Source organism: Microchirus variegatus, assembly GCF_963457635.1.
Source record: "Microchirus variegatus genome assembly, chromosome: 2".
NCBI classification, from domain to species: Eukaryota; Metazoa; Chordata; class Actinopteri; order Pleuronectiformes; family Soleidae; genus Microchirus; species Microchirus variegatus.
The window spans coordinates 1,595,109-1,611,632 of NC_139803.1; the positions used below are offsets into that span (position 1 = coordinate 1,595,109).

General features: G+C 41.9%; 1 protein-coding gene across 1 annotated transcript in view; it reads left to right on the top strand.

Moving 5' to 3' along the window:
- Positions 1-8,690: 8,690 nt before the first annotated feature.
- Positions 8,691-16,524, top strand: part of LOC310944319 (atrial natriuretic peptide receptor 1-like) — a gene marked incomplete at both ends in the record, with an annotated part of 49,167 nt that continues 41,333 nt past the window's right edge. Inside the window, one exon of the mRNA XM_083910067.1 lies at positions 8,691-9,453. Within this exon, the coding sequence (XP_083766193.1) occupies positions 8,691-9,453 (763 nt within the window). The remainder of the gene's footprint in view (positions 9,454-16,524) is intronic.

The following is a 16,524-nucleotide window of genomic DNA, read 5'->3' on the forward strand; positions in this document are numbered from 1 at the left end:
TAAGTACGTTGACGATAGAAGCTTGTGTTTGTTTCCCTTCGATCTTCTGCTTATTCACACGATGATGGAATTATGTTTGTTTACGGAGGTTAAAGGTCGCCGCCGTCTGCCGCTCGTTTCTCTGACGTGACATTTAGCGGTGTGTGTGTGTGTGTGTGTGTGTGTGTGTGTGTGTTTACTGCTAACGAGCTGTGAGTGTTAATGGAGTCGGGTTCATTTCGTTTGTTTTGTCATCGTTGACTTTAATATTTTTGATTTATCGCAGACGACGGTGCGTTTGTTTTGTTTCTCACTCTTGTCGTTTTTCAGATTATCAGACGTTTAATCGCACGGCTGAAGACGGACGACACATTTTATTTATTTAGAAAAACTCATTTATGTTTTAAAAACAAAAACAACAGCAAGAAAAAACTGGCAAAACGAGGTTTATTCTTTTCAATCTACGGTGGCCCTGAAGGCCAAAGCATTAAAACATTTGAGAAAACACTCCCACAGTCCACGCACGACACACACGTCATTTACATAAACAAGGTTTTAAACACAACATAAAGCCAAACATTTTACAAAAATGACCAAGACGCAACTAAATCTTACTAAAATACAACATTTTACCAATTTTACCACTAAAAATACAACAAAGTTTTTACTAAAATACAAAATTTTAAAAAATACAACATTTTACTAAAATACAACACAATTTTACCAAAACGCAACAAAATTTTAAAGTACAACAACATTTTACCAATTTTACAACTAAAAATACAACATTTTTACTAAAATACAAAATCTTACTTAACTACAACACATTTTTACTAAAATACAACAAAATTGTACCAAACCCAAATTTTTTATTTTTTTACTAAAGTACAACATTACACCAAAATACAACACAATTTTACCAAAACAACAACATTTTACTAAAATACAACATTGTACCAAGACATTTTACTAAATTACAACACAATTTTACCAAAACGCCACAAAATTTTAAGAAAGTGCAACAAAATTTTACCAAAACAAAATTTTACTAAAATTCAACAAAATTTTACTAAAGTACAACACATTTTTACTAAAATACAACAAAATTTTACCAAAAAAATAACATTTTAAGAAAGTACGACTAAATTTTACCAAAACTAAATTGTTACAAAACACAACAAAATTTGACTAAAATGCAACAAAATGTTACTAAACTACAACAAAATGTTACCAAAACAATACAAAATTTCACTTAAATACAAAAAAATTGTTACAAAACACAACAAAATTTTACTAAAATACAACACAATTTCATTAAATACAAAAAAATTGTACCAAAACCCAATTATTATTTTTTTTACTAAAGTACATTTTATCAAAACACAACAACATTTTGCTAAAATACAACAAAATGTAACTAAACTACAACACATTTTTACAAAAATACAACAAAATTGTACCAAGACAACAAAATCTTACCAAAGCAAAACAACATTTTACTAAAATAAACTAAATTTTATCAAGACAACAAAATTTTACTAAAGCACAACACAGTTTTACCAAAACACAACACAATTTTACTAAAATACACAACATTAAATAAAACTTTTTTTTTTTTTACTAAAGTACAACACAATTTTACCAAGAAACTACAAAATTTGACTGGAACACAAAATGCAACAAACTCAACAGGCAGTGAAACTACTTTATCTCACTTTTCCAGACTTTTCCATCACAACATCGCACCATTAATTCACTAATTCATCCAGGATATAGACGTGTCGACACCTGTCATGTATTTCATGTGTATTTAGTGTGTATTTAGTGTGTATTTAGTGTGTACTCGGTCGTCTTTCACTGGTTCCTCGGCACACGCGGCGCTCTGTGAATATTTCCTGGTGTTTGATGATGAGCGCGTTGAATAATTGACGAGGTCACTTCCTCTTCCTGTTGAAATGGCAGCGATCCACAGAGGTGATTAAAGATGAACGGATGATGACGGACAGCAGGCGACAGACGCTTCATTCATTCATTTATTTATTTATTTATGCTGCGTTTGAACACGTTTGTCAAAACTAAACATGAAATAAATCTATTGCGATAATGTAATACACGTTTAAAACATTACGTTTTTATGAATTTATCTTTCACTTAAAGTGAAATCGACTCTTTTACGTCCAGTGACTTCAAACGTGTTCCACACGAAGCCTGAATAAAACTCTATAATTGATGTTGGTCGTGTTTTACGCGGCTGCGTTCACTCGCTCAACAGCATCGAAAAACACTCTTTATTCATTAAATTTGCATTTATGTTCCGTGTTTACGACGAGACGGACGCTAGGTTCTCATGTTTTTGTTGCTCCCTGAAGCATAAAAGTATCTGATTTGTTGCAATACACAACGTCACCACTTGGTGTCACTAAACCCCACACACTGGTCCTTAAATGGAATTATTTTATGAATAAAAATGTATTTATAATCTACAATTTGATTATGAAATTGTTACAGAAAATTAAGCTGTTTTTATTTAGTTTTTTAAAATAAAAAATGTATCATCATTTTCATTGGAGCTAATGCTAAGCTAACTAGCATTGTAGCTAACTACACTCAAAGTAAAATGTGACCAGTTTCCTGGAGATAATTAGTTAAAAATATATAGATTTTTTTCTATCTTTATGTCAACAGATTTTTTAAGTACGCCAATATTGTTTCATGTGATTTTATCAGCGTCATAGCAGGTCAGACCTGTGACGCGTTGCCATGGTTACCTGTTAGTCTCGCATAATCCGAATAATCTGCGAGTGCCGTGTTCGTCTGTGGAAAATGACACAAATGTTTCCTCTTATTTTAGGCCTCGTTTGCTGTGAAGCTGAGGGAGGAGTTACTTCTTATCATGTATATGACCTTAGCATGTGAAGCTAATCATTTGTCTCCAATGTTACATTAGCATTGGTCCGGGTAACAAGCTCAGAGTAAGCTACCGTATACCTTAGCTTGTTATGCTAATAATGTGTAAATCTTGGTCCCGATCACCCGCTATCACTTAGCTACAAAGCTAACTTAGCTTATAAAGCTATTAATAGTGTTAACATTAAGTCCTGATCACGGCTATCACTTAGCTACAAAGCTAACTAAGCTTATAAATCTATTAATAATGCTAACATTAAGTCCTGATCACGGCTATCACTTAGCTACAAAGCTAACTAAGCTTATAAAGCTATTAATAATGCTAACATTAAGTCCTGATCACGGCTATCACTTAGCTACAAAGTTAACTTGGCTTATAAAGCTTTTAATAGTGCTAACATTAAGTCCTGATCACCAGTTATCACTTAGCTACAAAGATAACTTAGCTTATAAAGCTATTAATAGTGCTAACATTAAGTCCTGATTATAGTGATCCCTTAGCATGGAGGGTTAACATGCAGGGTTAACATGGAGGGTTAGCATGGAGGGTTAACATGGAGGGTTAACATGGAGGGTTAGCATAGAGGGTTAGCATGGAGGGTTAACAGCATGGAGGGTTAGCATGGAGGGTTAGCATAGAGGGTTAGCATGGAGGGTTAACATGGAGGGTTAGCATGGAGAGTTAACATGGAGGGTTAGCATGGAGAGTTAACATGGAGGGTTAACATGGAGGGTTAGCATGGAGGACGTACAGGAGACACCGGCTCCCACGCTGTATTAAGCTAATGTCTCTCCTCAGTCTCTAAAGTCCACCAGGTCTCCTCTGCTGACAGAACACACACAAACACACGCAAACACACGCTAACACACGCTAACACACACTCTACAAATCACAGAGACAAACTGCTCCTTCTGCTGAGTTTAAAGTAAATCCTGTTTAAAAAGAAGAAGGAAAAAAGACGACCTCATGATCTGTTCTCTGCTCTGTGTCTCCATAGCAACACAGTTATAACCCTCAGACACAGCTAAGTATCGACATGTTACAAGCTAGTGTCGCTAATTAGCTAAGTCAGAGCTGTGGTGATCAGGAGCAAGGTTTATCCGTCTTAAGTAACGTTATTAGCATTAAAAGCTAAGTTCGCTACGAGTTCTGGTGATCAGGACCAAGATTTATGTCTTAAATAACGTTATTAGCATTAGCATTTGTAGCTTTATTAGCGATGATAGTTAAGCTAGAGATGGCAAATAGGACTAAGTTTGAGTGATACATTATTAGCTTTATTAGCTATGGTAGCTAAGCTAGAGATGGTGAATAGGACCAAGGTTTAGTGACACATTTGTAGCTTTATTAGCGATGGTAGCTAAGCAAAAGCTGGTGAATAGGACCAAGATTTAGTGACACATTTGTAGCTTTCTTAGCTATGGTAGCTAAGCTAGAGCTGATGAACAGAACCAAGGTTTACTGACACTTTATTAGCGATGGTAGCTAAGCTAGAGGTGGTGAATAGGACCAAGGTTAAGTGACACATTATTAGCTTTATTAGCAATGGTCGCTAAGCTCGAGATGGTGAATTGGACCAAGATTTAGTGACACATTATTAGCTTTATTAGCAATGGTCGCTAAGCTCGAGATGGTGACTAGGACCACAGTTTAGCGACACATTATTTGCTTTATTTAAGTCACAGAAAAGCATATTTGTTAAAGATATCAAAAAACAGACAGGAATAAATCGTGAGTTGACGTTTAGCGGCGGGGCCGCGTGAAATCGCTCGGCGGGCAGCGCGTGGCCCACGAGCCGCGGCTTTGAGACGAGGTTACGTGGCGACTTTGGTGAAACTGTGACGTGGACGGTGGGTTTATAGTTCTGCAAGTGATTCTTTGAGCTGGAGTGTAGAGTCTCTGTGTGTCCTCTAGGGGGCAGTAGCTGCATATGATGATGATGATGATATCTGAGGGTTATTGGCAGTAAATCACACACACACACACACACACACAGACACACAGGTGTGGATTCGTTGTTTTTCAGACTCTTTCTAAACATGATGTCATGAATCAGCAGCGTCTATTGTTCCGATTCAAATCCTGAACTTTATTAAAACCAGACGGTGGACCTCAGTGACCGCCCCCCCCCCCCCCCCTTCCTCCTCCTCCTCCTCCTCCTTCTTCTTCTTTGTTTTTTTGATTGCGTGTTGGCATTTGCTTTTATTGATCTGTGGAGTAAAGGGAAGAGCGAGATAATCCTGGAGCTGCACTGGTGGAAGATAACGCCGCCATAAAATCTAATGGCAAGAAAGAACACACTGGTGTGTGTGTGTGTGTGGGGGGGGGGGGGGGGGGGTGGATAGGGGGCGGGGCTTTAAATACAGTGTGGAGCTGAGAGGAAGACGAGGTAAACTCATGCTTCATGTTTAATTTACAACACACAGACACACACACACACTGTGAAATACAAGCTGGGCTCCATGAGAGTCCCAGCACACACACACACACACACACAGACACACACACACACACACACAGTGTATATATAACCTTTATACACTGTAAAACATTGATTTTAAAAAAAAAAGGAAAAAAAAAAGTTGCCTCATATCTGGGAAAAAGCTTTTGCCAAAATAGAAAATACCAGTAATGATAATATCTTTGACTGTTAGACTGACCACTGAACCACTCACTCTCCCACACCAAAGTCCATAGAGAAAACCAGTGATTTTAGCTCACGGTGGACACAGGAGCTGCTGGTCCTCTGCTGCCTCGTGTGGTCAACTTTGTGTCACTGAGTTAAGTCCAAATTAAATATTTGACATTGTAAGTTAGTGATGGAGGCAGCAGTGGATCAACAACTCCTGTGTCTCTGTGATGTTAAAATCACTGGGTTACTCTATGGACTTTGGTGTGGGAGAGTGAGTGACTTTGGTGTGGGGAGAGTGAGTGTGAGGTTTGTCGATCGATAAGATGTTGTTCACTAAAGCAGACGTTGGTGTTATTGGCGAGTATTATCGTTCAGTGCGTAAATGTTAATATAATATATAATGTAATAATAAAACACATGATTAACATATTCATTATGAAAGAAACGACAAATTGATGACATGTTTAAACACAAATACAGTTTAATTATAACATATATACATATATATATATATATATATATATATATATATATATATTTCATCCAAATACCTCTGATAATCTCACATGAGATCAACATCATCATTTTATTGATTTATTAAAACAAAGTTTATAAGAATTAAATGGAAATATAAGCGCAAACAAAACAATTAAATAAGTGTTTTCCCTCTTCACTCCTCCCTTAATTGTTCCTCTCCTCCCTCCTCCCTTCCTCTCCTCTCTCCTCCCTCCTCCCCCCGCCTCACAGTGTCTCTCTCCGCCCAGTCTCGCTCACTCTCAGTCGGTCAAACACAGTCAGAGGAGTCGCTCTCTCTCACCATCAACATCCAGAGTGAGCGCGTGAATGAGGAACCGTCTCACCTGTTCGATACCGAACCCGAACCCGAACCTGAACCTGAACCTGAACCAGACCCGGACCCCGCTCCTCCTCCTCCTCCTCCTCCTCCTCCTCCTCCTCACTCACTCTTCTCGATGCGGATTAACGCACTTTCCACGCAAACTTTGCGCGTGTGAGCCGCGCCAAAGGCGCACGTGGCTGCGTGTGTTGGCGCAGGTGAGAGAGCACGCGCAGGTGATGATGATGATGATGATGATGATGATGATGGACACGGTGGTCCCGCAGTGACGCGAACTGTTGTGTCTCCACTGAGAACCGGAGCGGAGCGGAGCCGGGGCGGAGACGGTGCCCGCCGGTGAGCGCAGGACGCGGGCATGGATGAGTGGATTCTTCCGCTTTAAAGTTCCAGAGAGAGAGAGAGAGAGAGAGAGAGGGAGAGAGAGCATGAGGAGAACAGAGGTGAGGAAACACAAACACGTGATATTGATTTATATTTGAGATGCTCTGCATGGTTCAGTCCACAGGGAAAATCAGCTTTTAGCACCGGATCAGTCCATTACACATAACTGGTACCAACATGGCCGCACTAATCAGTCAGGGGGCCGCAGGGCCAGTGTTTTGGGTGCCACCCCCCCCCATCTTTAAAACCCACTATTTAACATTAAAGGCACCATATGTAAGAATGTGGCCAAAAACAGTTACTACATTCAAATTCAAAATACCTTTAAGGTCTTTTTAGGTTTTTTTGGTTTTTGGTTGCTCGGCAGCTGAGAATCTACTGACTGCAATGATTGGTAGACGGCGGTAGGTGGCGCCACATGCAAAAACATGATTTCAAAACATAAACGTGATTTGCAGTCTGCAAAATATTATTTTTAATGCAAATATTTTGTCTGTACTGTTGTTGTTGGTGAGTTCAGTTTGTTATATGAACATTATTCCTGAGTCTCTGTGACATATTAGGAGGATTTTATGGCCAGTTGCTTTAGATTTATTACATAATGCACCTTTAAGTGCGTTTATTGGATTGTTGTTCGATTACTAAAAGAATCCTCAGCTATTTTGATCATGTTTTTTTCCGCTTCTTAAATGTGAATATTTTGTATTTTCTGGTTTCTTTGCTCGGTAAAACAAAGAAATCGTTAAAAGAACTCAATCGTTTGAGAAACATCATCATTTTCTGAAGCGAACAACCGTCAGCTGCGGCCCTGCTGTCACCTTATTTCTGATTTCAGGTTTATTTTGCATCATAAGTTACTTCTTATTGTGAACCTTCATTTTGAAATTGCGCGAAACATCGTCACAAATATTGCAGGTGTCATTCTCGAGGTAACAGTCAAATAATAATAATGGTGAGGCCGATCCAAACGATCCGGGGGGGGGGGGGGGGGGATCCCACCTGCAGGGGGCCTCCTCGAGCAACAGGAGCGCACCAATGGAATCCTGAGCCGAGCCTGACGGGACCTGACGGGTCGAGTCGGCGTCAGGTGGCGTTCAGTCGTGTTTGTGATTTTCAAGTTCTGCAGGAAAATAGAACAGATTCAAAAGGAACTTTAGACAGGACAGAAGGGACAGACGGGACAGGACAGATGGGACAGACAGGACAGACGGGGGACAGACGGGGACAGGACAGACGGTACAGACAGGACAGATGGGGGACAGACAGGGACAGGACAGACCGGAGAGACGGGACAGACAGAAGAGACGGGACAGACGGTACAGACAGGACAGACGGGGACAGGACAGACAGGACAGACGGGACAGACAGGAAAGGCGGGACAGACAGGACAGACGGGGGACAGGACAGACAGGACAGGCGGGACAGACAGGATAGACAGGACAGACGGGGAGAGACAGGACAGAGGGGGACAGGACAGACGGGAAAGACGAGGACAGGACAGACGGAACAGATGGGACAGACAGGAGAGGAGAGACAGGACAGACGGGGACAGACGGGGGACAGGACAGACGGAACAGACAGGAGAGGAGAGGAGAGACAGGATAGACGGGACAGACGAGGACAGACAGGACAGATGGGACAAGTTGTCCTCTGAATGTCCAGCTTTGGGGAGTTTTTCTCCCACGCCTCAGTCTGAGCCCAGACTAACAAAGTCCACTGAGGACAGACGAAGACAAGATCATTCCTGTGAATTTGACCGTGTCCATGTCTCAGTGTCTGCGTCATGTTATTAAATTTCTCTGGTGAGACGACGTTCGCTCCAGTGACTCCACGTTCATCGGCGGTGAATGTTTAGCTAACGTCTCCTCGCGTCTCATCCACAGGGATAAATTACTCGCCCCGAGGTGGAAGTTGGACTGCCTGCCCGACAGAGGATGGCCTGCTGGAAGGAGAGCGCCACCTTCCTGGTGCTGGTGCTGCTGGTGCTGCTGGACCTGCCGCCGGTCACGCCGCGGCCGTCCCATCACCGCAGCCCGAGACGCCGGCCGCGGGGCCACGGCGAGCGCCGGCCGCTGCGGAACATCACGCTGGCCGTCATTCTGCCGCAGAGCAACACGGAATACCCGTGGGCGTGGCCTCGCATCGGCCCCGCCCTGGAGCGGGCGGTCAAGACCGTCAACGCTGACCCCGCCCTGCTGCCGGGCCACCACCTCACCTACGCCTTCAAGAACAGCGAGGACAAGGGCGGCATCTGCTCCGAGTCGGTGGCGCCGCTCATGGCGGTGGACCTCAAGCTGGCGTACGACCCGTGGGCCTTCATCGGGCCCGGGTGCTCCTACACCTCGTCGCCCGTCGGCCTCTTCACCACCCACTGGGACGTCCCCATGGTCACGGCGGGCGCTCCGGCGGTGGCCTTCTACGGCGGCGTCTACCCGTCCATCACCAACACGGGCCCCACCCACAAGAAGCTGGGCAGGTTCGCCCTGCGGATCTGCGAGCACTTTGGCTGGCGCGAGCACGTGATGCTAATGTTCAACGACAACAAGGTGGACGATCGGCCGTGTTACTTCGCCGTGGAGGGTTTGTACACGGAGCTGAAGAGCATCAACATCACCATCGTGGACCGAGTGTTCGAGGAGAACAAGCCGCCAATCAACTACTCGCAGATCCTCGCCGACATCCAGGGCGACGGCCGAGGTGAGTCGCCTGACCGCGCTGCGCTCAACGCTGGCCCCGTTTGAAAAAATCCTGCTAAATATGATTTTTGCGTGTCTTTCGTGTTTTCCGTGTTTTCTCTGTTTTCCATGTCTTCCGTGTTTTCCGTGTCTTTTGTGTTTTCTGTGTCTTTGTTTTGTGTCTTCCATGTCTTCTGTGTTTTCCGTGTCTTCTGTGTTTTCTGTGTCTTTTGTGTTTTCTGTGTCTTTGTTTTGTGTCTTCCATGTCTTCTGTGTTTTCCGTGTCTTCTGTGTTTTCAGTGTCTTCCTTGTCTTCTGTGTCCTCCGTGTCTTCTGTGTTTTCCGTGTTTTCCGTGTCTTCTGTGTCCTCTGTGTCTTCTGTGTTTTCCGTGTCTTTTGTGTCCTCTGTGTCTTCTGTGTTTTCCATGTCTTCCGTGTTTTCCGTGTCTTCTGTGTCTTCCGTGTCTTCCGTGTCTTCTGTGTCCTCCGTGTCTTCTGTGTTTTCCGTGTCTTTTGTGTCCTCTGTGTCTTCTGTGTTTTCCATGTCTTCCGTGTTTTCCGTGTCTTCTGTGTCTTCCGTGTCTTCCGTGTCTTCTGTGTCCTCCGTGTCTTCTGTGTTTTCCGTGTCTTCTGTGTTTTCCGTGTCTTCTTAGTCCTCCGTGTCTTCTGTGTCTTCTGTGTCCTCCGTGTCTTCTGTGTTTTCCGTGTCTTCCGTGTTTTCTGTCTTCTGTGTCTTCCGTGTCTTCTGTGTCTTCCGTGTCTTCTGTGTCTTCCGTGTCTTCTGTGTCCTCCGTGTCTTCTGTGTCCTCCGTGTCTTCCGTGTTTTCCATGTCTTCCGTGTTTTCCGTGTCTTCTGTGTCTTCCGTGTCTTCTGTGTATTCCGTGTGTTCTGTGTCCTACGTGTCTTCTGTGTCTTCCGTGTCTTCTGTGTCTTCCTTGTCTTCTGTGTCTTCCGTGTCCTCCGTGTCTTCCGTGTTTTCCGTGTCTTCTGTGTTTTCCGTGTCTTCTGTGTCCTCCGTGTCTCACCTGACCACTCTGCGCTCTATGTTGGCTCATTTGAAAAAGTGCTAAATATGATTTTTGTGTCGACAAAGGCTGTTGTTGTTGTTGTTGTTGTTGTTGTTTGTCGTATTCTACCGAACTTCCTCAGATTTGGTACAAACCTTCGTACGTTAACGATGTTCCTTTTGTGTTTTGGTGCTCAAGGTCACTGTGACCTCGAAGATAAACTGTTTATATCCCTCCACACAAGCATCAACCACGGTCAGGGCTATTAACGTTTTTCGCGGTTACTTACCGACCTATTTTTAGCCGTCGTATAGCGGCTAACGTAAAACCCTGGCTTGGCGGAGTGCGTTTAAAAGGGTGACGGTTGGGATTACGTCGGTTGTAGCAGGTTGCAGAGCTGATTTTCCTGCTCAATAATGCTGGCCTGCTAGCTGGCTGTAAACTGTGGAATGGATTTCCTCCACGGAGGCGTCTCTCAATGAGACGCCGAGTAATGATGCGATTCCGCTGATGCAAATCCATTCCACTTTTTGCAGCCAGCTAGCAGAGCAGTCAGGGAGTCACCTGTGGAGACATTTCAGCAGACGATTAGAAAAACATTGAAGCACAGACGGATCGGATCACAAATCTCCACTGTCTGTAGTATAAAGCTCTGTATAAATACAGACCATAATACAAACTCTTCTCATTTTATGTGGTAGTAACGAGTAAGACACATTTCCGTGTCTTTTGTGTCTTCTGTGTCTTCCGTGTCTTTTGTGTTTTCCGTGTTTTCCGCGTCTTTTGTGTTTTCCGTGTCTTCTGTCTTCTGTGCTTTCTGTCTTCCATGTCTTTTGTGTTTTCCATGTCTTCTTTGTTTTCTGTCTCCTGTGTCTTTTGTGTTTTCCCTGTCTTCCGTGTTTTCTGTGTCTTCCATGTTTTCTGTCTTCCGTGTTTTCCATGTCTTTTGTGTTTTCCATGTCTTTTGTGTTTTCCATGTCTCCCGTGTTTTCTGTGTCTCCTGTGTCTTTTGTGTTTTCCGTGTCTTTTGTGTTTTCCATGTCTTCCGTGTCTTTTGTGTTTTCCGTGTCTTTTGTTTTCTGTGTCTTCCATGTCTCCCGTGTCTTTTGTGTCTTCCATGTCTTCCGTGTTTTCCATGTCCTCCGTGTCCTCCATGTTTTCCGTGTCTTCCGTGTCCTCCGTGTCTTCCATGTCCTCTGTGTCCTCCGTGTCTTCCGTGTCCTACGTGTCCTCCGTGTCCTCCATGTTTTCCGTGTCGCTGCTGCTCTGTGTGACTAACCCTGGCAGATGATGGTGGTTAATCCACACATGAGGTCAGGATCTTTGCTGCAGGGCATCATTGCAGCAGCAGCAGCAGCAGAAACATGATCCGGATCGATGTGTTCCGGCTCCAGACGACAGCTCTGTGCTGTAAACGCCTCCGACACAGTGGAAAAGTCTGCATCAGTGAATGATGCAGCAGATTTACACAGAGATGAGAGACACAAACGCGTCACAGTCCACTGTGAATAAACAAAAACATCCATTCACACGCACCAGCTTTTACAATTAATATGGAATTCTGTTTAAAAAAAAGAATCCGTTTGCTGTGAAGTGACTAAAATCAGTTTTTCACTCTCCCACACCAAAGTCCATAGAGAAAACCAGTGATTTTAACATCACAGAGACACAGGAGTTCACAGGAGTTGTTGATCCACTGCTGCCTCCATCACTAACTTACAATGACTGATTTTAGTGAATTCAGCTTTTAAAATATTTAATTTAGACTTAACTCAGTGACACAAAGTGACCACACGAGGCAGCAGAGGACCAGCAGCTCCTGTGTCCCTGTGAGCTAAAATCACTGGTTTTCTCTTTGGGCTTTGGTGTGGGAGAGTGAGTGGTTTACAAACTTCAGTTTCCTGTTGTTAACCACTTCCTCCCTGACCCTCTTTTTGGAGTCCCTGCTCGAAAATGACATGCCCAAACTAAATAGAGTAAATCTCTGCAGTTACAAGCTCTATGTGGATTATCTTGGTATCAAAATAAAGATAACACTTGTGAGATTCCACCAGAGGTGAAAGTTTCACTGTAGATGTCACTGTGTCAGAGTAAATGTACATGGAACACAGCATAACTGAAGGATTGTTTTCTCTCGCCTAAAAAAATATTGCATTTTAAAGCAAATATCACCTTTAAAATATGCAGTAGTAGCTTAAAAACACATGGAGGTCATGTAACAACATGTGCACATGAGCTGTGCGAAGTTTGATGCTGCTGAAATGAAGCAGAGTGAAATGACAGCGGTTTTGGTAAAGAGATGTCTGGGCGTTCTCACTTTTGGCACAGTTTGGCACCATCTGTGCCATTTGAGATTTCTTAGGTACCAAATTATTAAAAACCAATTTAATTTTATTTATATGTCAATATTTGTCTAAAAAGAACTTGTTTTGGAAAAAAAAAAAAAAAAGTATGATAACTCGCTCTAAATGGATGCTCTCTGTGCGGTGCGTAATAACAACTCTGTGACTCTGCAGTGTCTTCAGTTACTCAGCGCCATAGCTCTGGCTTACCTTGGTCAATTAGGGTGATTGACAGCTCGTTTTAAACGTCTAAACCAACAGAATCAGACCTCGGTCTCCAAATGTGTGTGAATCACTTCATTAGCGAGTCAAAAGGACATAAATGCATATGACGCATTTGTGCGGACATTCGCCCTTCTCTAATCAGAACGATCTAATGTCGCTCTGTAATGATCAATCAGACCGGGATTTGTTCCCAAAGCATGCTGGGAAGTGTAGTTCTTCATTAGAAGTGGTTTTGTTCCGGTGGAAATAACTTGTTTTGATAAACGGCAAAGGTAAAACAACATTTCTGCTTGTATTTCGTGAAAGTCAGTTGTTGTTTTGCTCTTATTTTGGGGCTGGATCTGTGAATCTTAGTCGTAGAGTGATAAAAATCCAGACATTACCACTGGAATCTGTTGATTCTCCGTTGTCCAGTCGACACGTGTTTTTTTTGTTTACATAATCACGCTGAAGCTCCGGTGCCGCTTTTCAATGTGTGCGCGGTGACTGTTTTTTCCCGCTCCTGCTGTTTGATCCATCATCCTCATGTTTTAACTGTGTTTGGTGAACATAAGAATGATTTATATGAGCTTTTAGCTGAGTTTCTGACCTTTCTGTGGGTATGCAGCATGTCTGTGTTTGTTAAAGTTAGACATGGTTTTATGACGCTTTTGTCGCTGCGTCCCAGAAATACTACACATTGGGCCTTTAAGTAGAATTTTGAAACTAAGTAGATTTTTGGAATTTTAAGTAGAATTTTGAATTTTAAGTAGATTTTGGAATTTTAAGTAGAATTTTAGAATGTTAAGTAAATTTTCAAACTGAGTAGAATTTTGAATTTTAAATAGATTTTGAAGCTTTAAGTAGAATTTTAGAATGTTAAGTAGATTTTTGGAATTTTAAGTAGAATTTTGAATTTTAAGTTGATTTTGGAATTTTAAGTAGAATTTTAGAATGTGAAGTAGAATTTTGAAACTAAGTAGATTTTTGGAATTTTAAGTAGCATTTTAGAATGTTAAGTACATTTTCAAACTAAGTAGATTTTTGAAACTTTAAGTAGAATTTTTAATTTTAAATAGATTTTGAAATTTAAGTAGATTTTGAATTTTAAGTAGATTTTGAAGCTTTTAGTAGAATTTTAGAATGTTATGTAGATTTTGATACTAAGTAGATTTTTGGAACTCTAAGTAGTATTTTAAGTATTTTTAACTCAAATCTATAATCTCTATGGGCTTTGGTGTGAGGAGAGTGAGTGGTTTACTGTTGGTGAGTTCACTGCAAATATCAGTGACGCACAAATAAACCTCGCGTCAGTGAGTGTCGTTTACACCTAAAACACTGGATTTTGCCCGTGGAGGAGGACGTGAGGAGGCCTCAGCGCTGCTCCTCGCTCTCCTGGGTGGAGCTTTGGCGATAAAGCGATTCGCCGTGTCACTGTGCTGGAGTTCAGTAGCGCGGTCGTAAATCCTGGTCTCTGTGCGGAGGTGTATCGGTGTGTGAACCAAGTCCACGGCACAAACAAACACAGCACTCTGGTTCCCACAGAGGCAGAAAACCTCCCGACGCGTCATTCATTAACAGAGGTCAAGAAGCCGCCGCCGCCTCCTTATATGGAAGCTGCTGTCGCTCTATCAGATGTGTGGGTATTTCCTGACAAACACGCTCGGGCTAATTTTACCGTAAGTCTCCTCCTGTCAAACATATACCAACCTTTACATCCTATTTAATCCTTAAATACCTGCCTGTAGAAGGTCTGTGGTATTCAAAAAAAAAAAATTCAAAAAAAAATGTTAATTTGCTTTTTATTCCGGGAAAAACAATGTTTTTGTGTCACTTTGTAAACCCACTCACTCTGCCACACCAAAGTCCATAGAGAACTTTGGTGTGGCAGTGATTTTAGTGATTTTAGCATCACAGGGACACAGGAGCTGCTGTGTCACCTCTGGTGCTAGCTGCTAACGTTAGCATCCATGCCCAACAACCTTCACTGTCAGTCAGCATTGTTTTTTTAACGCCACATTAGCATTTTAGCATACAAATAAATCACCTACTTTTCAGCCTGAGAAGCTTAACGTCGCTCTGAGTGAAAACAAAATGGCTGCCAGCAGAGAGACAAGGAAACACTGATTTTAGCCACCTCGCTAAATACTTAGCTGATAAAATCTACGTCAGTTTGAGTCTACGACGTCTGAAGAACACGTTCACGTCTTTATCTTCACTGTTAGACAGACTTTAACGACAGGAAACTGAAGTTTGTAAACCACTCACTCTCCCACACCAAAGCCCATAGAGAAAACCAGTGATTCACAGGAGTTCACAGGAGTTGTTGATCCACTGCTGCCTCCATCACTAACTTACAATGTATTATTTTGTAAAATTCGGCTTTTAAAATATTTAATCTAGACTTAACTCAGTGACACAAAGTGACCACACGAGGCAGCAGAGGACCAGCAGCTCCTGTGTCCCTGTGAGCTAAAATCACTGGTTTTATCTATGGGCTTTGGTGTGGGAGAGTGAGTGGTTTGTGTGTGTGTGTGTGCACCAGCTTTGACTCTTAAATGGATCCATCATTTACAAAATGGCCGCCGCGCTGTAACCATTGATTGAGGAGTATGGATGTTGACGCTCTGTGATTGAACGACCCTCCAGCTGATGATTGTTTTTTCAGGTCAACAACAACAGCCTGATTAAACCAGGAGGGGGCGGGGCTTGATTACTTTAGTCTGACGAGCGCAGAGTTTTAAACTGCTTCATCTGAAACGATGTTTTATCTCCTGTGTTTAGACTGAGGTGAACGAACACATGAGTCAGCTGTTTTCACACTGATGACTCATAGGTTCTTAAATATAGGTATGAAAATGATTACAAAGGTTCTGCATATGTCCCCTATTCCAAAATCTACTTAACGTTCTGAAATCTACTTAAAATTCCGAAATCTACTTAAAATTCCAAAATCTACTTAAAGTTCCAAAATCTACTTAAAGTTCCGAAATCTACTTAAAATTCGCAAATCTACTTAAAATTCCAAAATCTACTTACAATTCCAAAATCTACTTACAATTCCAAAATCTACTTAAAGTTCCGAAATCTACTTAGATTCCAAAATCTACTTAAAATTCCAAAATCTACTTACAATTCCAAAATCTACTAATAATCCAAAATCTACTTAAAGTTCTGAAATCTACTTAAAATTCCAAAATCTACTTAATGTTCCAAAATCTACTTAAAATTCCAAAATCTACTTAAAGTTCCGAAATTTACTTAAAATTCCAAAATCTTCTTAAAATTCTAAAATCTACTTATAATTCCAAAATCTACTTACAATTCCAAAATCTACTTACGATTCCAAAATCTACTTAATGTTCCAAAATCTACTTAAAATTCCAAAATCTACTTAAAATTCCAAAATCTACTTACAATTCCACACACACACACACACACACACACACACACACACACACACACACACACACACACACACACACACACACACACACACAAACACACAAACACACTAACCTTAACTTAACTACGGCTCA